The following is a 27,683-nucleotide window of genomic DNA, read 5'->3' on the forward strand; positions in this document are numbered from 1 at the left end:
AGTTGTCGACGCACTCCTCAACAAGCTTTCACAGCTTGGTTACGAGGTCATTGGATACGCTAATGGTCAGAGGTAAAGATGACGCAACTCTGTCGAGCCGAATGCAAACGGCTCTGAATACCACCATGTCATGTAGTTTACAGGAGGGTCTAAATATAAACCCCTTAAAAACAGTCCTAATTCAATTCGGCAGACGAAGGAAGCAGAGCCGTAGGTACTCCGTTTTGCGTGGGGGGCAGATAATTTTTTTAATTAAACGTTTTTTTTGGAGGGAAAGCCGTTTAAAACCGTTATGTGCTCGACAAAAAAGTACCTTTACGCGTCCAACGGGTACCCGGGTACTCACAAATTAAAATTCTTATAAGTTTTGCAGTTTCCCTCCTATGTCGATAGTTTTAGCACCAAAAGATTCAGAAGGTCATCTATATATTTTCAAATAAGCGTTAGTGGTGTCCCATAAAAATGTTCTTATTCCCGAAAATCTGGTTTCCCGGCTATATATTCCGAAAAAAAAAAACCAAGCTGCGAATGTGCGTATCGTTGAAAAAAAGCAGGGATAAAAACTTTATAGTTTCTGCCTTACAGTGACGAACCCGCTATTCGACCAATTCAATATTCATTAAATAAATGATCAAACCAGCAAGAGAAGCAATGCAAGGACGAGTGATGGAATACAACGATTCTATGACACTTATTAGAGCCGATAAACTAAAAACAGAAGAGAGTTCTAAAAAGTTATAATCTGAAACGATAAATGCATTGAAGGAATTACAGCGTTAGAAACCCATCTTCGAAGGTCACATTATTCAAAATCGACGATACTGAGTGATTCTATTAGCGAAGAAAGAATGGAGCGATTCAACCGTTAGCCCAAATTCTAAATTTGACGATTCGCATTGTTTGATCAATGTTTATGTCCGGTTTTATTTTTGACCGAACTGTAACATAGTTGTCCGGGCTAGGTAACGGACTGGGTTAAGCCAAAATAAATTGAACTGAACATAAACATGAATCACAAGAAGCACACTGCAGGAAGTTTAGATACTGTCTGAATATTGAATATTTGAAAAAAACTAGTTTTGTGTGTCATTTTTTGCCCACGATTTTTTCAATCCAAGAAATCAAAAAGTGAACAATAAAAACTTCTGGAAAAACTGGTCAAATTTTGCAGCAAAACTTGTGTTGCATTGTTCTTATATAATCAAACATATAAAACTGTGATTGGTTCTCTCATTAAAATGACACATTTTAAAAAACTGACATTTTCACTCCCAGACGCTGGTTCGGACATCCGAAACGGAAGTATGCGGATCGTCAGTTTCAACTTCGCCGCGAATCAAGCGGGCTCACCAAAAGATTGAGTAATTTAACCTTTTTGTCATATGAGTTCGACCGTTTCGATTGTTCGGATTTAAACTTGTTTTTTTTTTTGAGATTTAATGAACTACTACTGGAGACTATTCAATAATGCTTATTGGTCATATTTCAGATTTTTCATTTGGTTTTTTTACCTAGTATCAATCAAATATATGAGAAAATTGCGTGGTGGGGCAATAAAAACGCGTGGGGGGGCTAAGCCCCCCCTAGCCCCCTTGGTAACTACGGACCTGGAAGGAAGATCTCCATCACTCCTCCAATACTGAATGGAGTTAGACTGGGCTTCAGCAGTGAAGTCAAATACCTCGGAATTATTCTGGACGAGAAACTGAACTGGTCTGCACAACTGGATCATGCCGCTAAGAAAGCGATCTCAGCGATCTGGGCCTGCAGAACTCTGTTCGGTAAGTCCTGGGGACTGAAACCAGACTTGGCACTCTGGTCTTACAAGACCATTGCCCGACCAAGAATCACCTATGCTGCCCTTGTGTGGTGGCCCAAGGTGAACAGAAAGACTGCGCAAGCCAAACTCAAAAAAGTTCAAAGACTTGCATGTCTTTCGGTTACCAGCGCTATACGAACAACTCCAACTGCAGCCATGGAAGCAATGCTCTGCCTACTGCCCTCCATATCTTCATGTGAAAAAGCAAGCAAAGCTTGGCGCTCTAAGGTTGCAAAGGAGGATAACTATACTCGAATCGGCCACCTTCGGACCAAATCGGCCGCATTCGCATACTTAGGGAGTTCAAATTAACTCCGCTATTAACTACAGTCTCCGACTGGATGGACGTTAGGACCAACATGGATATTCCGTATAGAGTGATGGAAACAAACCGCTCTATGTGGAACAATGGAGGGCCTAATTTTCCACCTGGCATCGTCAGTTTTTATACGGATGGCTCGAAAATGGGATCCCTAACGGGATCCGGTATATACGGACCCGGTATCAGGGAAACATTTTCCCTGGGCAAATGGCCCACCGTTTTTCAAGCAGAGGTATATGCCATATATATCTGCGCAAAAATATGTCTGAAACGTAACTACAGACATGCGAAAATCGGTATATTCTCGGACAGTCAAGCAGCACTACTAGCACGTAAGTCCGTCAAATGCGCTTCCAAACTTGTTTGGGAATGCATTGAAACTCTACGGGAACTCTCCCGGCAGAACTCAGTTTTTCTGTTTTGGGTGCCCGGACATTGCGGAGTCGAGGGTAATGAACAAGCTGACTACCTAGCAAGACAGGGATCAGTTCAGCGGTTTAATGGCCCCGAGCCGTTTGTGGGTACGTCCAATTCCGCTATCATAAGCGAACTACTAACTTGGGAAAGGCTAGAAATAGCATCCCAATGGCATCAGGTACAGGGTTGTAGACAAGCAAAAAAGTTAATCTATCTGAACCCTGGAACCGCCAGAAAGTTACTTAGTCTAAATCGTAATGAACTACGGATAATCACGGGACTCCTTACCGGACACTGTCCCACTTTTTATCATTTAAAGAAAATCGGTGTAGTGTTAACGACACCTGCCGATTCTGCAAATCTGAACCAGAGAGTTCAGAGCATTTGCTTTGCTCTTGCGGAGTTCTTGCTTCCTCTAGGAACAACTTCTCAGGAAGTTACCTTTTAACTCCATATTAAGTATGGAGCTCTAATCCCAAGCAGGTCAATATTTCCATCAACTAGGTTGTATCTAATTGGGGTACAGGTTTACAACAAAACAGTTCTACTCCATCAATGAGGACGAGCAATCCGTAACCAATCGGGGCCAGCCACAAAAGACAATCAGTAAGACGGAATAATTGTGGATTGAAGACATAAAGTTGATAAAGCACCTTGTCACAAAGTGAGACCTAAAAAAGTAAACAAATTGAAGTAAACGGATGACTTAAGCAAATTCTGATTGCTTTTGTTTTACCTATTGTTTGTCCTAGTTTGTTGAGGCTGCCGTCTGCAACTTGCATGGTTATTGGATAAACTCTAACTTACCTGTCTCATCGAGATTTAATTAGGTTGCACACTATAGCTTTGAAATGATGTAAACTAATTTATTTTTCATTTGTATTGAATACCTGGAAACAAAAACAAGCTTAATTTGTGCGTTTCTCTGCAAATAATCAACAAATCGATGTTTTGTTTTATTTTCTCTCATGTTATTCTCTTTATTCATAGTTTTTCCACACGGTTTCTGCTTCTTTCTAGCGATTTTTTTTTTCAATTTTTATTTCATTTCGGTTGGCATTGTTGTTGATTACCGTCCTCAGTATGATCTGTTTTGTTTAAAAGTATACAGAAGCGGTGAAATTATATACAAATTAGCCTCAATTCGACGAAAAACAAAGATTTTAGTTTCTTCTGCTTTGTTTGTATGGTTTTCGTTTGTTTTTTTTTTTTTTTTTGTTATCTTTTCTTGTTCATCTCAGCTGTTTGATCTTCTCAACTGCTTCCGCTCAGTTTGCTTCTCGGTTGAATCTCTTTTTCATAGTAGTTCGTGTTCTCATTTACTTGCATCTTGTCACTTGTTTAATTTCCTAGTTTTTTTTTCTCCAGATTAATGCTTAGATATAGATTCTTCTTCCTTTTCTTAAGTATGTGTGGATGAGTTTCTCTCATTTATTTTGTTTCCTATTTGTTTAATATTAATCTACTCTTCCGTGGATCCGATTTGCAACAATTTCAATCAGAGTAAATTCCTACTAATACATCGTATATATACTTTTTTTTATTTTCTGCCTCTTATTCACTGAACATAGGTAACAAACAGTTCTACAAACTAAAAAGTTCAGGACATATTGTGATTCTTAAATCTCATGTTTGTTTTGCTCTTGAACTCGATTACTTATTTTTTTAATTTTTGTTCTTTTTTCCTTTTTTTCTTCTGTTGATAAACGTTAATTCGTTTCGCCTTAATGTTCTACAGTGTTATTAAATGTGTAGTACTTGTTACCAATTTGTTTACTTGTTTTTTTTCTGTCCTCAATGATTCGGCTTACATGTGAGAGGGAGTTTGCAATTCACGCTCCCGGTGTGTGTGTGTGTGTTTTGTCTGTGTATGCAAGTGTGTTTGTGTACGTTAATGTCTGTATTACAGTTTACCATTACTTATGTGCGTGCCTTTCGTTAGGCTTCGAGAATTTTTGGCCCTCTCCGGCGGTACGTTCCGGTTCGTGTGTGTTTGTTTTTTTTTTTGTTTGCTTTTTTCTCTTCGACTGTCAACACCCGCCACGGTCGAAACGCACCAATGCTGGGTTGGGATTTTGCTTGAACTACTTTCTTTTACTATTTTATTCTGTTATTCGTTATAATTATGTGGGTTGGCTCTTATTCGATTCTGTGGCGGGGGGGGCGATTGCTATTAAATGTTCATCCACTTTGTTTTTTTTTTAAATTTATTTTAATTTATATTCTACGAAGGTTACGTCGCTCTCATACTCTGTTTGGATTTTTGTGTCTGTTATTCCGGTTTGCGGTGTAGTAAGTGTATGCGGCAGCCCGGTAGTGGATAACGTTTACTGGAACCCATTAAACAGAACTCAACGGAAAGTCAACTGAATACATCCATACTGATGATTTGGTGAACTCTGTTCATACCTAGCCTTTCATTTATTATGTTCTCCTTTGATTTTTTCTTAATACTTTGCTGTATAATTAGATAACTGTACTTAACAATTTTTAATTATTTTCTCCTTTTTATAACTTTTTTCATCTACTACGGTACGATTTCATTTATTTTGGGTTGGTTTTTGACTTTGTTTTCTTCTCTTTTTGTTATGTAAATTTTTATCCTTTTTTATCTTTTCTTCTATAAAACACATTAACGGTTGGATTTCTTATTTTCCTTCAATCGTCTAATCTGCATGATCTGGTTGAATGCGGTTTTGCTCTAACAGTTTTTTTTTGTGTTACGGTTCCGTGTGTGAGTTTCTATCAATTGGCAGATTGCATTTGCTATGAGTGGTTCTCGGCGTTTTGTTAAAAGTTCATCTATCGGAAAGTTTCCTTCCGACGAATCCGGATCGTCGATCCCGTAAAATGTTAGAATGATTTTTGCTAACGACTCCATTGTTTTGTGTCACACTATATAATTCGTTATATCCAGTAGAATTTGGGCGATTGTGCATTTGGGAAAACAAGGTCTCTAGGGATTTGTAGCTTCATTTTAGTAATTGTGTTTTGTGTAATAAGGCAGAAAATTTATTATATCAAATCTACTATGAATCGACGGAATTTGCTAATCAATAATTTTAACGAAGAATAATAAAAGGAATGGAACAAACAAAGCACTCATATAACCCTTTATCAATACGAATTTCAAGAAGCTAGCGACACTTTTAGTTCCTATTTAAAATAGCCGATAAGGAGTTCAAATTCACGCGCAACTTGTTCGTCTTTCGGGCAGAGCTGGCCAATTTTTTGCTTGTATTTACGGTAGAGATAATCAACAACTAACCTCAACTCAACAACCAACCAGAATGAAAGCAATAGACCAGTTGGAAAATAAAGCGATCCAAGTTGTTGTTCGTTTTTATCATGAGTTCAAATAAAAAAGGTTGCTTGATCCCAACTATTGACAGGTTTTATTTAATCGAGTAAACGAAAATAAAAATAAATAAACTCGAATGTTTTTTGAAATATGATAATTTTTCTCCATATTGATTAAATTAACACATTTTTGCAATCTGCCCATCAGTGAAAATGACGGTTTTTGCATTTGTTTATTTCTGTGAATTATCCGTTCCAAGTTTATTGTTTATTTAATAAATCCCCTGTAAAGCTTGTTTCGCAAATTTGTTTTGTTGTGATGATTTTGGATTTTTTGTTTTACAAACAGATGAGCTATGACTGTGTGTGTGTGTGCTTTCATGGTTATCGTGCAAAACCATACTGGGTTAGCTGTTCGCTTTGTCACCAATCGTCGTTTGTTTGTTCACAGCAAATGAAACAGTAAACTGACAGAAACGGTTAACAAAGATCTCACTATACCGTGATTACGTGAATGAGTGACGTTTGTGAATTTCCGTGGGCGGTTTATGTATATATAACATGTATATTTTTTTTTATTGGTGTGTGTGCCTATTTGGATCATCATATTGTTGTTCTAGTACAAGAAGCGAAAAGATTTGTGCTGGTTTTCGAGTTTTTCATTCTTCTGTTTGATTCGGACTATTTTGCAAAAAGCCAACTCCGGCGATCACTAGCTGACCGCTCGTTTCCACGTTCATCGTTATTCACATTCGAGTTAGTGATAAGTTATAGTGTGTTCTTAGATAGAGATATACTTGTCTATACGTAGCAGATTTGATTTCTTTTGGTTTTTTTTATGTGTACATAGCTTCTCCTCTGGGAGAGATGGTTTTATTTTTTACCGTGTTTTTTTTTCTTTAATAGATAATTGGAATCAATTATTTTTTTGGTTGTAATCTTCACGTAAGAAGAACATCTTTCGCAGGTTTCTTCCAAATAAGTTTTTGTGAGTGATGTAGTTCTAAACAGTGTATAGAGTAGTTTCGAGTGGAAGTATTCTAGTGGTTGTGAGTGTATGATTTGTTTTTCTCATTGCTCGAATAAACATATTCTTCCAGCAGGGAAATCTCCTGGAACTAAACTACTCTTGCGAAGGTTGCTTTTATTCAAGGATTGTTTCCCCTACTGCGGTTAGAGATGTGGGTTTTTTTCCGAAGCAATGTCTTCTCGTGGTTTCAATTTCGTCTACTGTACAAACTAAGCGCTCCTGTGAACATGCCCTTCTGCTGCTGCTTCTGTTGCTGTGTGCGAGAGAGAGTGCTGTTTTCACTGTCATTTATTGTTTACTCCTAGGTCATTTAGTACAAATTTCAATCTATACACTCTAAGTTTGGTTTGTTTTTCCATATCTTTTCTGTGTTTTTACTAGTAATTCTTAGTTTAACGTGTGTCTGTGTGGATGTGTTCTCTTCTCCGTTATTTAAATCTTTCATTCACACCGATCACGGCATGTTTGCTTAAAATTTCGGTAATTCATTTTTTTTTGTCTAAATTTACCCCTTGCTTTCACTATATAAAAATAAATTCTCGAAAATATATCTGTTAATAATCCAGTAAAAATAAATCAACACCACCGTACAGCAGTCCACTTGTCAATAGTCTCAAACGAAATGTCGAAAAAACTTCGGGTGGGTTTCTGCTCTGCACGCGCGACGCTCGCTGACAACAGCTTTACTCTCGTTTTTTTTTTCTTGGTTTGGCGTACAGTTTTTCATTACTTACAGTTTTTTTTGTTTACCACTCTATACGATTAACATTACAACTTGATGACGTCTCTAGGTTTTTTTTTTGGTTTTATTTTCAATAATTTTTACGTTCTGTTCGATCGTATTTGCATCTCCGATATTCGTTAGATGTTCTAGTGTTTTTTATTGTGTTTCTAGGCTATTAGAGTTCCTCCCTTCCTCCACTAGTGTAATATTTTGTTCTGTCTGTTTTTCCTTCATTAAATCTCACATTTATGTAACAAATACTGATTATAATTTCATTTGTTTAATTACTATTCAAATGCTAAAAATATGGCTTTCGAACGTTAACAATTTTGTTTTATTATTATTTTTAGGTTGACTTATATTTGGGGTTTGGCCACCGCTATTGGCCTCGAGTTGTTTTTGTTGTTGCTATTGTTATTGGATACTTTCGGGCCGTTGGTTGCAGTTGCATTCGTGTTTTTTTTTTAATTTCTACTACTGGCTGGTCCTGTACATGTATTCGTGCAGGTGGCCATCCTGTCTGCTTTGTGCCGTGAGTAAAAGGCCATTCGACGGCCTTCCAGGGCCCACGACCAGGACGTTGACAGATAGTTGGAGAGGAATATGCTGTTCAAATATGGTGGCCGTTTAGTCGTTTAAATTTTACTTGTCTGATCTAAGGTTACAATTAATGATGATAGATTCTGGCTTGACCTTCATCGCGCAGCGATGGGTGCTGGCGTCTGTGGGTGTGTGTACTTCTAGCCCCAGAGAATCATCTGCTGTTTGGTTTGTTTTCCAACAACGAGTATAAAAAGGTCAGAAACTGCTGGCTACTAATTCCCACTAGTGCATTTAGCTTTCACAGTAAAACTTAAAATAGTGTCCTGGTAAACGTTCAAGCTAACTTGTCTTCCCAATTCGCCCACACGTACGTTCGCTAGCGAGGATGGTTCGGGACCTCTCCAGGGCTAACGTTTGCACAGACCTTGGCTTCTCCTAATTCCACCTGCTTGAAGCGGCTTAAGCGTGTACAACTACAACGACAGTTGTAAAAATTGACGGACTAATTTTAACAGTAGCGACTCAAGACGTGTCCTCATTGCGATCCTCCTTCCGATTACCGCTGGCCAACTCTCCCTATCTCTTTCTCCTAACCAAACCGCTAGTACAGCCCAACGGTGAAACAAAAAACGCACCGCGTAAGTTCGAATAAAACATCCGCATCCTACGCGCCGCCTCTTCGCTGCTCTCCGCAACGGTAAACGATTCCTTTTCCCTCCATATGCCACTAAAACGCGCTCGAAAAAAGTCGAAACTTAACAACGAAAAAAATCGAACTCGAAAAATACTTGCTTGCTTACACGTGTGTTGCTTTATATTGTAAAAACAGTATTTTTTGTTGAACCTTTTCATTTCTTACCCTCGTCTACTGTTAGCTTTCGTTTACGTCTATTAGTTTTCTCACTTGACTTAACAATTAGTATATTTTTATATTTCACCTAGAACTGTCCACATTATTATTTTTTTTTTCAATTTTGTTTCCTCTTGGTTTTTTTGTTTCATCTTCAAACTGGTTCTCCCAATCCGAAAACCATCAAGTCACATCGCCTCACTGACGACAAAAAAACTGCCTTTTCAATTGCATTTCTGATCGCGGAAATGCACCGCGCTTATTGGAATTGTTTACCCCTCTAATTGCCCGTTTGTTTTTTTATTATCGCATCGTCCAAAACAGCTGAACTTTTTCTTTTTTTCCTCTACGCAAAACCATCTCCCATATTGGTGGGGTGCGGGTAATTTTGTGCTTTGTTCTGTTAATCATTAGTTGTTAATGTCATTTAACACTGTTCGTATTCGACATCTGTTTTCTTCTTTTGCTTGTTTGTGTGTGCCGACACAAAACGTCGCGTCGATGTTTTGGGTGTAACTGTCACACACGATACACACGATTCAGCGCCCCTGAAAGCGCCCCCGGTTTCACTTTAACTATAACCCTGCCAGTTGAAGCAGGATTTTCGTCCATGCAACAAATTCGTCCAGACACCGCAGCCTCATCGTCCACGAGTTGTTAAAATATGTACCATAAACCGACTTTATGCTAGTTAGCCTAATAAATGATGACGATGATGCAGTCGATGAGGCTGACGAAGACGCGGGTGCCTCTGAGTGCGTCGACGGCGGTGTTGCTGTCGTCGGCGCCGTCATCGAGAGGGCAGCAGCAGCAGCAGCACCTTTACTGGTAGTGCTAGAAGTGGGAGTAGAGATGGCGCTGGATGCCTGCTGTTGCTGTTGTAATTGTTGCTGTAGTAGCAGCTGCTGCGCTGATTTGCAATGCTCCGATTGTGTTGACGGGATTGTTGCGCTTGTTATACTCGGACACGTGGCTAATCGAGGCGGCAGCTCACTGTGGAACCTTAGCTCGGCTAAGAGGTTACGTTTTCTACTGGTATCACTACTGCTACTACTAAGACTACTACCACTACTAGTATCGCTACTGCTACTACTAAGACTACTACTACTACCGCCGCCGCTGCTGCTGCTGTTTCTGATGATGATGGCATTTGTGTTGTTAGAGCTCGTGTTGTTCGCGGCTGCCAGCTTCTCGTTGTTGGCCTTGGCCATTTTGCCCACGGCTTTTTCGTCACGGACGGCGGCGTTGTCGTGGTCGCCGTCGTCATCCTCCTCCTCCTCGTACAGCCAAGGGTCACACTGTGTGCAAAGACCGGCATGTGGATGCAACCCACAGTAGTCGTAGCAGCAGTCGACCGGACCACTGTTGGACTTCTGCCGTTGTTCACCGGTTTCCTCGATGTTGAGATCTGAAAGAGAGGAGAAAAATTTGAGATTAATATCTGGAACTTTTACGTGGATTTTATTTCTCATTTTGACTTCCATTTCATTAAATCTATTAAAATAAATACTTTATTTTAACTGACCCAAGAAAAATAAGATTTAATTGCGTGAAAAATTTTAAATCACAAATTGCAAAACAACCGTTTATTTAAATTCCATGTGCTTATGTGTCTTTACTAATTGGATTTTGGATGAACTTGTCGTGAATGCTTACTGGCCAGTTTAACACCGTTTACTTTATCTCACATATTTTTTTTGAACTGTTAGTGTTATTAAAGAAACTATGTTTTTAAGTTATACATATTTAGGTTGTATATCGTTGGATCACTGCGTCCATTTATTTGAACTATGTATGGCCTATCGGGAATAACTTATTTTATAAAACTAGTTACCCTGACTGGTTGCGCACACCAGATTTCCTAGGGTTCTTGGGGACCCTTATTGAAGTACTAAAGTCTGCGTCTGATTAGTGCTCCGCAATTGCAGAGCATTTTCAGTAACGACAAATATCATCTTGGGTGAAATCAATCTTCTGAAGATGATGTTTGCTCAAACAGTGACCAGTTATTAGATCGCTCTTATTGAGACTCAGCAACTTTTGAGAAATGCTTGTGTTTGGTGTTATAAATCTTATCGATTGGTTAAGAGATTTCACTGCCTTCCAATTGGCTGTAATCTCTCGTTGCTCCCATTTCTTTAGCTCAGCCTTCAGGACGCAGTCTGAGATACCACAAAACGGTTCTGGACCAATGAAGGTTTTTTTTTCCTGTGTGGACTCATCACTGCGACCAGAGATCAGATCTATTGTGATATTGCCCAGGTGTTTTCTGTACTCCGCACTTCATATTATTGGCAGTATCACTATTAAAGTAAGTGATACGCTTATCGTTCATATCCGTGCTTGTGTGTAAGTATTACTTTTCCGTTTCAAGCTTACTACTCTACTATACCGAGCCTCTGTCCCTCCTAACAATATCGCCTGATTACAACTCCCTAGAGAGAACTTTCATACGTTACTCACACCGGTTTTAGTATAATAGGGACTTCTTTTTGTTAGAGGGAGAGTCAACAGCTGTACTGAAGAATTCAGATTGAAGGAAGGGTACTTGGTGGGAAGCCTGAGAGTAAACCTATGCTAAAGTTCTTTGACAACCAAATCGCCCGATTCTACTAAGATTCGAACCCACAACCACCCGCTTACCAAAGCCTGTAACCTTGCGGCTACTGAGCTCCCCTCCAATGCAGGTTGGTTGGGAACCAAATCTTGCGAATTCATCTTCTTCATTCCGCTGGACCAGGAATCCAGTAAAAATTTACAGAGTTTAACTGGCTCATCTGTTGTGGAAGGCAAATGCAGTCCCAGGCAGTTCTAGACATGCACTTGTAGGCCTTCAGGGCCTTAAGTGCCGCTTGATTATCCGAGAAAATGAAGATGTCTATACTTCCTTTTCATGCAGATATTGGCACATTCTATAATGGCGGCTATTTCAGCCTGAAAGACTGTTGGCTAGTTTCCCATAGCTACTGATATTTTTGTTCTAGGACCGTACACTCCCGCCCCTGGTTACGAACTCCATTTTTGAATCGTCAGTATAGAACCTGATCGATCCATTTCCAACGCTAGGTCCTCCCGCATCCCATACGAGAGGGTTCATACACTGAGTATGGGATGTCATAGTTGGATGTAAGTTCCATCCAACTATTCATGTTCGTTGCTGGTTCACCAGGTAGGAGATTCAAGTGACCTATCTCATTACCGTCTAGTATCATCTTTTGTCGTGAACGTGTTGATTCGAAGGAAGTAGATGGAGGATAGCTTCTAATGCTTCAGAAGGTGTAATGGCAATACTAGCTAACCGCTGAAGTTTATCTAGCTTCATCGTTGCCGTGGTCTCCTTGGTTTTTGTCCACCATACTAACGAAGCGTAAGAGATTCGAAGCCTTACTATTGCGGTGTACACCCACATTACCATTTTTGGTTTTAAGACCCAAATTCTTCCCACCATCTTGGAGCAAACCCATAACGCTAAGTTCGCCTTGCTAATTATTATTGCTATGCTTATTATTATTATCTTCTGCAGCCTGTCTTAGGTGAAAATGATACACTAAAATTTATTTTTGATAAAATCAGCGAACTTGGAATTTTTCAAATCAACCATGTTCGTAACCAACTTAACTGCTATTTGGATCTTTTATTCACCAACTGCACTGAAAATTTTTGTATTGATGCCGCCGTAGATCCATTATGAAGAAACGAAAAATGTCATACTGCCATCGAGTATTCACTGTTCACTGACTCTCATAGACAGCGCCCCGGCGATACCGACTTTGAGCTTGCTCACCATTTTCAAAACCTAAATTATCATGAATTTGATAGGAGACTGAATGATGTAAACTGGCAAAATTTATTGAAAAATGAAAAAGATATAGACAAAGCTGTCGGTATATTAAGTAACAGCCTTTACTCAATTATTGACGAACTCGTGCTCAAGAGCAAAAAAAGGATAAAGGCAAGCTATAAATATCCGGTATGGTACACACGTGAAATTAGAAATCTCAAAAACAGAAAACAAAAGGCACATAAAGCTTAAACAAAAGTTCTCAGAACTTAAATAACTATATAAAAAATTGCAGAGCACTTGACGTAAAAATATCCTTAGCGTATGAGAGTTTTATTACAAACGTAGAAGCCAACATAAAATCCGATCCGAAAGCGTTTTTTAGCTTCGCGAACGAAAAAATGAGAACTTCTAATTATCCATCCCGCATGCAATTTGAAGACTTTGATGGAACTAATAGTGGTGATAGTTGTAACCAGTTCGCGCGATTTTTTCAAAAAAATTATAAAACACCAGAGGATACTCCAGACATAAACTATTTTTCTTACCCAAAAGAACTAGAAAATGACGTATCAGTTGACAATATTACTGTTCAAGAAATCCTAATGTCGCTTGAAGTCCTTGATGCCAATAAAGGACCGGGGCCCGATCAGATACCGCCCTCATTACTTTAAAAATTTGCAACTTCATTTGTTAAACCCCTTTTTTGCCTCTTCAACCTGTCTCTTAAGTCAGGCGTTTTTCCGCTAGCCTGGAAAGAATCATTTCTGATCCCTATATTTAAGTCTGGTAAGCGGTCAGATATTAAGAACTATCTAGGAATTGCAATCATCTTGTCGATCTCCAAGTTGTTTGAGGCAATCGTAAATCAAAAAATGTTCAGTCAAGTCAAAAATAGTATTTCCAATAACCAACATGGGTTTTTCAAAGGTAGATCTTCCTCTACAAACCTATTAGAATTTGTGAACTTTTCTTTAGGGGCGATGGACAGGAATAACTTCATTGTAACTCTATACACTGACTTTAGTAAGGCGTTCGATGGAGTTGATATTCCGCTGCTACTTTTTAAGCTTAAATCGAATCGTACTTGACGAATAGAACGCAGTTTGTTTGTTTTGAAGGAAAAACCTCGACAGCAATTAAAGTCACTTCTGGTGTTCCACAGGGTTCCCACTTGGGTCCATTATTATTTATTATGCTTGTCGACGATGTCAATCTTGTACTGAAACGCGCCAAAGTACTCAACTATGCAGACGACATGAAACTGTACATGGAGATACGTAACAACGTAGATCTAAAACATTTTCTGGATGAAATTAACGTTTTATTCAATTGGTGTGCCAAAGGTCTACTGGATCTTAATATTAAAAAAATGCAACATTATATCCTACTCGAAAAAACACACCAATCATGAATTCGGTTTCACTTTAGGAAATCAGTTGATTCAAAGGAGTTACAAGTTTAGAGACCTAGGCGTAATACCCGACTCAAAACGTACATGTGTGGAACACTATAATACAATGATCAATAAAGCCCTCAGTATGTTAGGATTCATCAAAAGGTTCAGCTACAATTTTAAAGACCCCTATACCATTAAGACACTTTATGTATCGTTTATAAGACCTGTTCTCGAATATTGTATTGTAGTTTGGAGCCCATATCTACCCACACATGTAGCAAGAATAGTATCAGTTCAAAAACAGCTTTTGTTGTATGCACTCAGAAAGCTAGTTTGGAGTTCTTTGATACTCCCAACATATGAATCACGGTGCATGCTAATTAACATTGAAACGCTTGTAAAACGAAGAGAAATTGCTAAGGTCTCTTTTATAAACGACATAATCTGCCATCGTGTGAAATTAGAAAACTTACTGGAGAGCTTGAACTTTTATGTACCTCCACGCATACTTAGAACCAGAAGTTTGTTTCAAGTGGCTCCTCAACGAACAATGTATGCTACTAACAGACCTATGAATCAAATGATAAGCACATATAATCAATACTGTATACACATTGACGAAACCCAAGTAACAAAACTGTTGTTACTAGGGGATCTATGTCTAGGGCAGCAATAAGAAATGCTTTGAACAGAAGACAAAATTAACAATTGATCATATATAGGGTTTGCAATATTCCCGGAAATCGATTTCCCGGGAAACGGGAATGAAAAATCTCATTTCCCGGGAATTCCCGGGAACCGGGAAGGGAAACTTTTTTCAGCAAAAATGAGATTTTAAATAAAGTTTATCAGTAAAAGGCAACGAAAAATTGTTTACAATTTCATTCTAAATTCGCATGAAGAACAAAAAACAAATAAGATACGAAACACTTGAATATGAATTGAATAACATCAGAAATTCGAGATCGATTTTTTAGCATACATTTGCAGAACAGGAGAATTAAGGGTTTTCATGTCGTCAAACAATTGCTTCAGATCCGCTGACAATTTTCCTTTATGCCCAAAAATGTTATTTATATGTCTTCTGTAGAACTTTTCTCAAGTCTGCTGAATCTAGAATTCTTTCAAATCACCGATTACAGCTCTTGCTACATTCAATTGAAAACTGGTGTCCGATTCTTTCAGTTTGTTTAAGAGAAAACTAAGTGTTAGGCAGGCATTAGACAAAGAAAATATTTGCTATATTTGGTACGGAGTTTTTGAGCAAAATACTTTTTACACTACAGTAAACATTCACGATTTACTTGAGCGGTAGCAAACCTAATCGCTATTTTTTTATTAATAATATTTGCTATGTCATTGCGATTTCTATGGATAAACTGCGTCTCAAATCTAGTCTCAAATTGACAGAACAATATTTCAAACCCTTTTGGAGTTTATATCACCGTTGATTAGAGCTTAAGATTCCGAGGAAGAATTTTGGTTTACTAACCACCTTATTTCGTTATTCGATCCACAAACCGGAAAGAATCGATAGAATACTGAATAATCAGTTCAATACGACTTAAAATAAGTCAGTCTTAGGTTGTTTTGCTTTCGTCTCGATTAGACGCAAATTGTTTATCTCCGTTTGAGTTCGCAAAATAACAATACACGAGTTATCGTACGGGTGTTTTTTTGTCGATTAGTTCTTGTGCTGCGCGATAACAATAGCCTGTTATATATCGGCAGAAACATCTGCACACTGGTAGGGGCAGGCTACCCCGCCAGTGATTCGATACGCAGCTGATATATCAGCAAGAATAATTCTCCCGCACCGCTGTTACCCCGCTAGCAGCACGGACCATCATACGATCGAGCGAGTGGAAGTCAACTACAAGTGGCATCTACAAGGTCGCGTGTAGGACACGGCCACTGCGTCTCAACACGAAGCTGGATCGTCATTGTTTGTTCTGCGGAGACGCTCGATTAATTCTACTATCAGCCGTGAGGTCGTGACTTAGACGTTCGGTGACGTATTACCTTTAGAATTTTTACTATTATTATCAATATTATTACTATGTTATAATATTATTATTAATATTATTATTGATATTATTATTGTTATTATTAATATTATTACTATAATTATTATTATTATTATTATTACTATTGTTATTAGAATTAGTATTACTGTCTTTTTTTTTATTTGATCCATTGTAGATTGAAAAATTGTTTTTAAAATTTAACATCAACTACTTGAACCCCCCCCCCCCCCCTTATTCGAATATTTATCGTTTGTGAGCGGTAGAGCGTAACGCTCCCGCAAAATGGACGACATGCAGGTGCAACTTTTCCTGGAGGTGGAAACAAACGGGGAAGAAATTGAAATTTCTCCCATCAGCTCACCCCTACCTTCCCCTGTGCCCACCCTTTGCCAAGTCCTGTACCAAGAGTACCGGAAGTACGGGTAAAAGCTTACTCAGATGCCGCTGGCGGTCCCTACGTTGTTTTTTTCCGGCCCATAAAGAAGCCATTGAATATTATTCAAATTGGCAAAGACCTGGCAAAACATTTTTCGGCCGTAACCGAGATTACGAAGGTGAGGCCGAACAAACTGCGAGTTGTCGTGAGTAGCTTGAAGCAAGCAAACGAAATTGCTGGCTACGAGCTCTTCACGAGAGAGTATCGCGTGTACATCCCTGCCAAGGATGTAGAAATCGACGGTGTGGTTACCGAGGGGAATCTCACTGTCGATGACATTTTGCGTCATGGATTTGGCTGTTTTAAAAACCCCTTGATGCAAAGTGTGAAGATACTGGATTGCAAGCAATTGCATTCAGTATCCATCGAAGAAGGGAAGAAGAAATTCCTCCCTTCGGATTCCTTCCGAGTAACATTCGCCGGATCCGCGCTGCCGAACTACGTCCGCTTGGACAGGGTTCGTCTACCTGTACGCCTGTTCGTACCGCGGGTCATGCATTGCCAAAACTGTAAGCAGCTAGGTCACACAGCCACCTACTGCTGCAACAAGGCACGCTGTAGCAAGTGCGGAGGCAATCATGCTGAGAACGCTTGCAGTGGGGATACTGAAAAGTGTCTTTATTGCGAGGGAACTTGGCATGACCTTCCGGCATGTCCCGCGTACAAACAGCGCGAGGAAAAAATTAAGCGTTCCCTTAAGGAACGATCAAAGCGCTCTTTTGCAGAAATGCTTAAGAGGGCTGAGCCACCCTCGACAGGAAACATCTTTTCCTTTTTGCCAACCGATGAGGGTACATCTGACGATCCCGTCGGAGGGTGTTCCTATGCCTTGCCTGAGGGATCTAGGAAGAGGAGAATGCTCAACTCTCCTAATCTTTCTCGTAAAGGTCGTAAGATAACCCCTAGCAGAATGACCAATAAGACAACACAAAAAGGAAGCGGTGAAGAAAAACCGAAGCAAGTACCCCCCGGTTTTAATTTCAAATCAAACCAGGAGTACCCACCGCTTCCTGGGGCACCAAAAACCCCTCGTGCACCCATTTCTCGATCAGAAAACATAAAAGAAACAGGGTTCATAAAATTCTCTGATATTGTGGACTGGATATTTAAAACATTCAACATACCAGATCCCCTTCAAAACATTCTTCTTGCCCTTCTCACAACAGTGAAAACCTTTTTGAAGCAATTCACAGCAACTTGGCCCCTCATTTCAGCTATCGTATCTTTCGATGACTAATACGTTGAAAGAGGTTAGGAATTTTGTCACTGTGTTACAGTGGAACTGCAGAAGTATCATCCCCAAATTTGATTTATTTTCACATTTGATAAACACATACAATTGTGATGCGTTCGCGCTTTGTGAAACTTTTCTCAATTCAAATGACCAACTTAATTTCCACGATTTTAACATCATTCGTCGAGATCGAGACTCACACGGTGGAGGGGTACTTTTAGGGATCAAAAAGTGCCATTCTTTTTTCAGAATCAACCTCCCCTCGATCTCGAATATTGAAGTTGTTGCCATTCAAACGAATATGAATGGAAAAGACCTTTGCCTTGTTTCGTTATATATTCCCCCATCCGCGCGGATTGAACAGAAGCAACTCCTTGATATAGCAGAATTGCTTCCCGCACCTTTTTTGATTTTGGGAGATTTTAACTCTCACTGTTCGCTATGGGGGTCGCTGTACGACGACAACCGATCTTCTTTAATTTGTAACTTGATCGACGACTTCAATATGACACTTTTGAATACTGGGGAAGCGACACGTGTACCTAATCCTCCAGCACGTGAAAGCGTGCTTGACCTATCCCTCTGCTCGACATCACTTGCGTTAGATTGCCAGTGGAAAGTAATCAACGATCCCCACGGTAGTGATCATCTTCCAATCGTTATATCAATTGCTAATGGTTCAACTCCCCCGAACCCAATCAATATTTCCTACGACCTTACACGTAATATTGATTGGAAGCGTTATGAGTCTATTACAGCGGAATCTATCGAGACTCACGAGGAACTTCCTCCGGAGGAAGAATACGCGTTCTTAGCTGGCTTGATAATCGACGCCGCGACGCAAGCTCAGACGAAACCGATACCCGGGGTAACGATTAGACAACGCCCTCCCAACAAATGGTGGGACAAAGAGTGCTCTGAGCTGTACGCGCGAAGGTCCGCGGCGTATAAGGACTACCGGGAGTACGGCACTGTCAACCTACTACGAAAGTACGAGGCACTGGGCAGGCAGATGAAGAGCTTAGTAAAGGCGAAAAAACGCGGGTACTGGCGGCGGTTCGTAAACGCGTTGTCGAGGGAAACAGCGATGAGCACTCTTTGGGATACCGCCAGGCGCATGCGGAACCGTGACGTTTCGAATGAGAGTGAGGAGTATTCAGATCGCTGGATACTCGATTTTGCCAAAAAGGTCTGTCCGGATTCTGTACCGGAACAGAAAACCTTTCGCGACGCGTTTATAGTAACTACGGAAGAGCCTCCATTTTCAATGTTGGAATTTTCAATGGCTCTCCTGTCGTGCAACAATAAGGCTCCAGGGTTAGATAGAATAAAATTCAACCTGTTGAAGAATCTACCCGACTCTGCAAAAAGACGCTTGTTGGACTTGTTCAACAAGTTTCTTGAGCTAAATATTGTTCCGCATGACTGGAGGGAGGTAAAAGTCATTGCTATTCGGAAACCCGGGAAACCTGCCTCTGATCACAATTCATATAGGCCGATTGCGATGCTCTCTTGCCTCCGGAAATTAATGGAGAAAATGATCCTCTTACGGTTAGACAATGGGTCGAAACAAACGGTTTACTTTCAGATACTCAATTTGGCTTTCGCCGGGGCAAAGGGACGAACGATTGCCTAGCGTTGCTTTCTACTGAAATTCAACTCGCATTTGCTCGAAAAGAGCAAATGGCTTCTGCGTTCTTGGATATTAAGGGGGCTTTTGACTCTGTCTCTGTAGAAGTTTTAAGCGCGAAACTTCATTCACAGGGACTTTCACTAAATCTGAATAACTTTTTGCTCAATTTGTTGTCAGAAAAGCATATGTATTTCTCACATGGCGATTCGACAACTTCCCGAATTAGTTACATGGGCCTTCCTCAGGGCTCATGTTTAAGTCCTCTCTTATATAATTTTTACGTCAATGACATCGATGAATGTCTTGCAAATTCATGCACGCTAAGGCAACTTGCAGACGATAGCGTTGTATCCATTACTGGTAGCGAGGCTAGCGATCTGCAAGGACCATTGCAAGATACCTTAGACAATTTGTCTGAATGGGCTCTTAAGCTGGGTATCGAATTCTCTCCGGAGAAAACTGAGTTGGTCGTTTTTTCTAGGAAGCATAACCCAGCTCAGCTGCAGCTCCTACTAACGGGTAAAACGATCTCTCAGGTTTTAGTCGCTAAATATCTCGGGGTCTGGTTCGACTCTAAATGCACCTGGGCTTGTCATATTAGGTATCTGACACGAAAATGCCAACAGAGGATTAATTTTCTTCGTACGATTACCGGAACCTGGTGGGGAGCCCACCCAGGAGACCTTCTAAGGCTTTACCAAACAACGATATTGTCAGTTCTTGAGTACGGCTGTTTCTGCTTTCGCTCCGCCGCGAACACGCACATTATAAAATTAGAGAGAATACAATATCGTTGTTTGCGTATTGCCTTGGGTTGCATGCAGTCGACCCATACGATGAGTCTTGAAGTGTTAGCGGGTATTCTTCCGTTGAAACATCGTTTTTGGAATCTCTCTTACCGGTTGCTAATTCGATGCACAGTTATGAACCCATTAGTAATTGAAAATTTCGAGAGGTTGGTCGACCTTCAATCTCAATCCAGATTTATGACTTTATATTTTGACTATATGGCTCAAGATATTAATCCTTCTTCATACGATTCCTCCAATGTCGCACTTTTAGATACTTCTAATAATGCTATATTCTTCGACATCATGAAACCATGAAACAAGACATTTCTGGTATCCCGGATCAATTGCGACCCCAAGAGATCCCTAAGATTTTTTCGAATAAGTTAAAACATGTTAGTTTTTTTTTTTTTTTTTTCTTCACATAACATTTATTTGACACGGCACAAATACAATTTAATGTTTAACGGCGCCAATTATATCTGATGACTTAAAAACTAAAGCAAATTTTTTATCCTCGCTGCCGACTACGAGCTGAAATTAAGTCTAACTTAAAACTAGCATGGGATTTCCAATCAGTGTTTTGTTGTTCAATGGTCGTCTGATAATCGTCGAATGGCATGTATGGATTCGTTCTGCTGAGCCACGATGTCGTGAGTTGGGACAGAGGCTCGTAGTCCTTGGGTCCTGGTTCTATTGTGCGGGGTCTGGTTGCTGGTTTTGTGCTTAAGGTTCAAACGTGTTCTTGTCGTTTTGTTGGGTGTAGACGGAGGGGAACGGGACTAGACTGGGGCGTGAATGGATTTCAGGAAAACGTATATAAGGGACATGTAGGATAGGTCACGGCTCGCCAAGACATCACGAACAGGAACAGCCGGCTGTCTACCCTCGGCCTGCAGGGAAGCTATTAATTTAGACCTGGCGTCACGGTGTACAGGGCATGACCAAACCACATGCTCTATGTCGTGATAACCTCCACCACAGGCACAGATACCACTTTCCCCGAGCCCAACACGACGGAGGAGCGCGTCAAATCTATAGTGATTGGACATAAGCCGGGACATCACGCAAATGAAATCCCGACCTACATCCAACCCCTTGAACCACGGGTTCGTCGATACTTTGGGGATTATGGAATGTAACCACCTTCCCAATTCCCCTCTGGTCCAAGCATTTTGCCAACTGATGATCGTATTCTGACGTACAAGTGCGAAAAATTCATTAAAGGCAATTGGTCTTTCATAAATATCACCGTTTGTTGCGCCCACCTTAGCCAAAGAGTCCGCTTTCTCATTACCCGGTATCGAGCAGTGAGAAGGGACCCACGCTAAGGTAATCTGAGTAGATTTTTCGGATAAAGCACTCAGATGTTCCCGTATTTTCCCCAGGAAATACGGAGAGTGCTTAACATCTTTCATCGATCGGAGAGCCTCAATGGAACTGAGACTGTCCGTAAAGATGAAATAATGGTCCGTGGGCATTTTTTCGATAATCCCTAGGGTGTACTGAATTGCAGCTAATTCTGCGACGTAAACAGAAGCAGGATTATCGAGCTTATGGGAGACGGTTAAATTGTTATTGAAGATACCGAAGCCAGTGGACCCATCAAGAAGTGATCCGTCAGTGTAGAACATATTGTCGCAGTTGATGTTTCGATATTTATTGGAAAAAATTTTAGGGATCTGCTGCACGCGTAAATGATCCGGGATTCCACGAGTTTCTTCTATCATGGATGTATCGAAAAACACAGTAGAATCAGAAGTATTTGATAAGTCGACACGATTTGGAATATTCGAAGAAGGGTTAATATTTTGGGACATGTGATTGAAATACAATGTCATAAAACGGGTTTGAGAATGAAGTTCGATTAACCTTTCAAAATTTTCAATCACGGGACGGTTCAAGACCTCACATTTGATTAGAATACGAGAAGACAGGCTCCAGAAGCGGTTTTTCAATGGTAGTACTCCAGCTAAAACCTCCAAACTCATCGTATGGGTAGACTGCATGCAACCTAAGGCGATACGCAAACAACGATATTGTATTCGCTCCAGTTTGATCAAATGTGTGTTTGCTGCGGAGCGGAAGCAGAAACACCCGTATTCAATAACAGACAATATCGTTGTTTGGTAAAGCCTTATAAGGTCTCCTGGATGGGCTCCCCACCATTGTCCGGTTATTGTACGAAGAAAATTCACTCTTTGTTGACATTTTTTCATCAGATACCTCACGTGACAACCCCAGGTGCCTTTAGAGTCGAACCAGACACCAAGATATTTGTGTACCAAAACCTGAGAAATCGTTTTACCCATTAATTGTGTTTGAAGCTGAGCAGGTTCATGCTTCCTAGAAAAAACTACTATCTCAGTCTTCTCCGGAGAGAATTCGATACCTAGCTGTAAAGCCCAAGCAGACAAATTGTCCAAGGTATCTTGCAATGGTCCTTGCAAATCGGCAGCTTTGGCTCCTGTAACAGAGATTACACTGTCGTCTGCAAGTTGTCTTATCGTGCATGAATTTGCCAGACATTCGTCGATGTCATTTACATAAAAGTTGTAAAGAAGGGGGCTTAAACATGAGCCCTGGGGAAGACCCATGTAGCTAATGCGAAAAGTTGCCAAATCGCCATGCGTAAAATGCATGTGCTTTTCGGACAACAAATTGTGCAAAAAATTGTTCAAAATTGGAGAAAATCCTTGTCGGTGAAGTTTACCCGAAAGAATGTCAATAGAAACGGAATCAAAAGCCCCCTTAATGTCCAAGAACGCAGACGCCATTTGTTCTTTACGAGCATACGCCAGCTGAATATCTGTTGAAAGCAACGCAAGACAATCATTCGTCCCTTTGGCACGGCGGAAGCCAAATTGAGTTTCTGATAGTAGACCATTTGATTCGACCCAGTGGTCTAAACGACGGAGTATCATTTTTTCCATCAATTTCCGGATACAGGATAGCATTGCAATCGGCCTATAAGAGTTGTGATTAGAAGCTGGTTTCCCTGGTTTTTGGATGGCGATCACCTTCACTTGCCTCCAATCCTGCGGTACTAAAACATGTTAGTTATGATAAAAGGTTTTACACTGACGGATCTAATCTAGATGAGTCCACTGGCTTCGGTGTTTTCCACGAAAATTTTACCGCCTCCTACAAACTCGATGCTCCTGCTTCCGTGTACGTCGCAGAACTTGCTGCTATTCAGTACTCTCTTGGAATCATCGAAACCCTACCCACAGACCACTACTTCATCTTCACAGATAGTCTCAGTGCCATTGAGGCTCTGCGATCGATGAAGCCTGTGAAGCACACCCCGTATTTCCTGGGGAAAATACGGCGGTTTTTAAGTGCTTTAACAGATAAAAATTACCGGGTTACCTTAGCGTGGGTCCCTTCTCATTGCTCGATTCCGGGTAATGAAAAGGCTGACTCTTTTGCTAAGGCGGGTGCTATTGATGGCGATATTTATGAAAGACCAATTGCTTATGATGAATTTTATAGCATTTTGCGTCAGAGAACACTCAACAGTTGGCAATCATCATGGAACTCAGATGAACTGGGACGGTGGCTACATTCCATTTTTCCTAAGGTATCGACGAAAGCATGGTTCAAGGGGTTGGATGTAGGTCGGGACTTCATTCGCGTGATGTCCAGACTTATGTCCAATCACTACACGTTAAACACGCATCTCTTTCGTATAGGGCTTGTAGACAGTAATCACTGCGTTTGTGGCGATGGCTACCATGACATCGAGCATGTTGTTTGGTCGTGTACCGAATACTGTGGTGTTAGGTCCGAGCTTATAGATTCCCTTCGGGCCCGAGGAAAACAACCGAACGTACCCGTTAGAGACATTCTGGGAAGCGGTGATCTCCAGTACATGACTGACATTAAAATTTAAAATTTTCTTTGTCTATTTGTCAGATTAAGGATACAAATATGCTATGCTGAAGACACGGAAACGAAGAGCCCGCATCTATGCTTACACAAATATTTTGAACCCACAACAAACAAGAATACAATTGCTCTACCAGTTGAAAAACAAAGTTCCAAAATAGTTTTAAGTCAAAATTGTATCTCCCCTCCTCTCACCTTAAATCCCCACTAGCTCGTAGTCGGCCGCGAGAATAAAGAAAAGGCCTTCCTCTTTTCCCTGCTAACGTAGAATTAATACGAATTGTACTTGGCTCAGTAAAACAGAAAATGTATCGTGCCGTGTCAAATAAACTAATTTAAACTAAGTCAGTCTTAGAGCATATGAATGCCAAATAATTAACATGCAAAGATGATTTTTACGTTGAAATACTATACTGACTTTGAGTTTTATGAAATGATTTATTTCAGGTCGCATCAGTTTGACGTATTTAATTTTATTGCACTATTGCATAAGGAACTATAGTGAATCTTACAAAATTTTTTGCGGAACTCGGGAATCCCGGCATCCCGGGAATCAATATTTCTGTTCCCGGGATCCGGGAATCCCGGGAAAAGCTATTTCCCGGGAAATCGTTCCTGGGATTGCAAACCCTAATCATATATGTAAATAAAACTGTATGTAGTTCATTAGTTTCCCGGTAAAATATTATCGAGAATCTCGTTGAAGTTTGACAAGTTGTCAATTGTTGGTTTTACAGAATCTCGGTATTTTGATGTATTACCGAGATCTCAGCTGTTGAAATCTCGGTAATTTATTTTACCGTACTCAGTGATAATATCTTAGTGTGTAGGTTACATATAAAGCAATTTAACGTATCGATTTTTTTTATTTGAGACGCTTTAACCTTAAATGGTCATTCGCGTCTTTTAGAAAAGATATATAATGATTCATTTTGACAAATTCTTGATTAATCCTATAGAAACGTGTGGAAAAGAACTGTAAAATACGTCGTCTTGAATCTAAGAATGCGTTCCAGGTTAATTTAGCATCTAGGATTACACCGAGATTCTCAACTGGTTTGCTGTACACTAAAGTTGCTTTTTACGCGGTTTTTTATACGGATTCCGGAATTTACGCGTTTTTTACGCGGTTTTTTTTTATGCGGCACGTATCCCCCGCGTAAAAAACGACTTCAGTGTATTTGATTTCCACCCCACTAAGATGTAGAGACTGCAGTTGCAGTTTTCTTCTTTTTGTAAAGGGAACAATTGATGTTTTTGCTGGGTTGATGCTCAGGCCTTCTTTCATTCACCAAGAGCGTGTAATGTTTAAGGCCTGTTGTATTCTATCTGATATCACATTGTCGAATTTACCACGAACCACTATAACAAGGTCGTCTGTAAAGCCCACAACTTCAAACCCTTCTGCCTCAAGGCGCCTTAGAAGGTCGTCAACCACCAATGACCATAGCGAGGGTGAGAGACCCCACCCCCCCCCCCTTTCCGGCAACCTTTAGTTGCAGTCACGATAGTTGACGACCCAGGCAGCTCTGAGGATATTTGTCTGTTTGTGAGCATGCTATCCATTCGACTATACAATTTTCAAAATATCTCTTTTTCATGGCTTGTGTCATAGATAAATATGTAGCACTAGCTGACCCGGCAAACTTCGTCTCGCCTATTTTTGTGTTTAATTTCATAATTTTTAACATTCTAAATTCATTGATTCCTTGCGATTTGTTTATATCGTTTGAAATGATTGGTACTAACGGAATGACAACATCCTCAACTCTTGGCTTTTGTACATCACCTCTATTTCGGAAATACTCATATTGTGTGGTATTCACTTAATTTCGTTGTTTTGCAGCAACTGTAAGTGGTCAATTTCGAATTCAAAATGGTGTTTAGAGTCAATACTTGGCTTCTATACATCATTTCGATTACGGAAATATCCATATGTAGTAGAATTGGGTTATTTTCGGCTGTTTCCCAGAAGTTGCCAATTTTTAGCTCCTTGCATCATTCTGGTTAAAGAAACACTCATATTGGGTGGTATTTGGTCACTTTGGGCTATTTTTCAGAAACCGGAAGTCGCCATCTTGGATTTTCAAATGGCTTTTTCAGATAATTACTGGCCTCTGAGTGTCATTCTGGTTTAAGAAACACCCGTATTGGGTGTTATTTGGTCATACTTGGCTGCTATCCAGAAACCAGAAGTTGCCATCTTAGAATTCAAAATGGTGTCTGTGGTCGATATTGGATGGAAATCGGCCATCTTTGCTGTTTTTCAGGAACTGGAAGTTGCCATCTTACAATTCATAATGGCGTCTAAGTAAATTTTCAGGTCCTTGAACCATTCTAGTTCCAAATATACTTATATTGGGTGGTATTCGGTCACTTAAGGCTGTTTTTCAGACACCGGAAGTAACAATTTTTGAATTCAAAATGGTGTCTGTGATCGATTTTTAGCTTCTGTGCATCATTCTGGTTGCGGAGAAACTCGTATTGAATGGAAATCGGCCATTTTTCACTTTTTTCCAGAAACCGGAAGTTGCCATCTTACGAATCAAAATGTTGTCTGAGGTCGATTTGTGACTTCAGTGCATCATTACGATTTCGGAAATACCCATATTGGGTGGTATTTGGTCATTTGCCACTGTTTTTCAGAAACCGGAAGTCGCCAACTTGGATTTCAAAATGGTTTTTGGAAACAATATCTGGCCTCCAAGTGTCATTCTGATTAAAGAAACACCCAGATTTGGTGATATTTGGTCATTATCGGCTGTTTTCCATACACCGGAAGTCGCCATCGTTGAATTCAAAATGGTGTCTGTGATCGACTTTTAGCTTCTGCGCATCATTCTGGTAACTCATATTGGATGGAAATCGGCACTTTTTGACTTTTTTACAGAAACCGGAAGTTGCTATCTTGCAAATCAAAATGTTGTCAAAGGTCGCTTTGTGGCTTCAGTGCATCATCACGATTTCGGAAATGCCCATATTGGGTGGTATTTGGTCATATCCCGCTGTTTTTCAGAAACCAGAAGTCTCCATCTTGGATATCAAAATGATATTTGTAAACATTTTCCGGATAGAAACCGGAAATTTCCATCTTAAACTTAACAATGGCGACTGGAGTCGAAAATCTTTCTTACTCTCAAAAACCTCAACATATCAAATTTGGTTCCATTTACTTGATTATTTCTGAGATGTGCAGAAATTTGTGTGGAACCCCTCTCTTCCAGAAGAAGGAGGGTAAACATTATGGACATGTTTGTTACCCCTATCATTCACCTGCCGAATTTGTTTCCATTTATTTGGTTAGTTCACGAGATGTGCAGTAACTCGTGTTTCTTTTGTTTGGAACCACCCCTCCCTCTTCTGTGAACCATTATGGACATATTTGTTACCTCTAAAAACATTTACATACCAAATTTGGTTCTATTTGGTAAATTGGTTCTCGAGCTGTGCGAAATTTTTGTTTCATTTGTTTGGAACCCCTCCCTTCCA

At 40.1% G+C, this 27,683-nt stretch overlaps 1 protein-coding gene across 1 annotated transcript in view; it reads right to left on the minus strand.

Annotated features, from left to right (window-relative positions):
• Positions 1 to 3,507: 3,507 nt before the first annotated feature.
• The window catches only part of LOC129722668 (mucin-5AC), a 190,668-nt gene continuing 166,492 nt past the window's right edge, over positions 3,508 to 27,683 (minus strand). The window contains exon 5 of the mRNA XM_055676308.1: positions 3,508 to 10,413. Within this exon, the coding sequence (XP_055532283.1) occupies positions 9,581 to 10,413 (833 nt within the window). The 3' untranslated portion in view covers positions 3,508 to 9,580. The remainder of the gene's footprint in view (positions 10,414 to 27,683) is intronic.

The sequence above is a fragment of the Wyeomyia smithii genome, chromosome 2 (assembly GCF_029784165.1).
Source record: "Wyeomyia smithii strain HCP4-BCI-WySm-NY-G18 chromosome 2, ASM2978416v1, whole genome shotgun sequence".
NCBI classification, from domain to species: Eukaryota; Metazoa; Arthropoda; class Insecta; order Diptera; family Culicidae; genus Wyeomyia; species Wyeomyia smithii.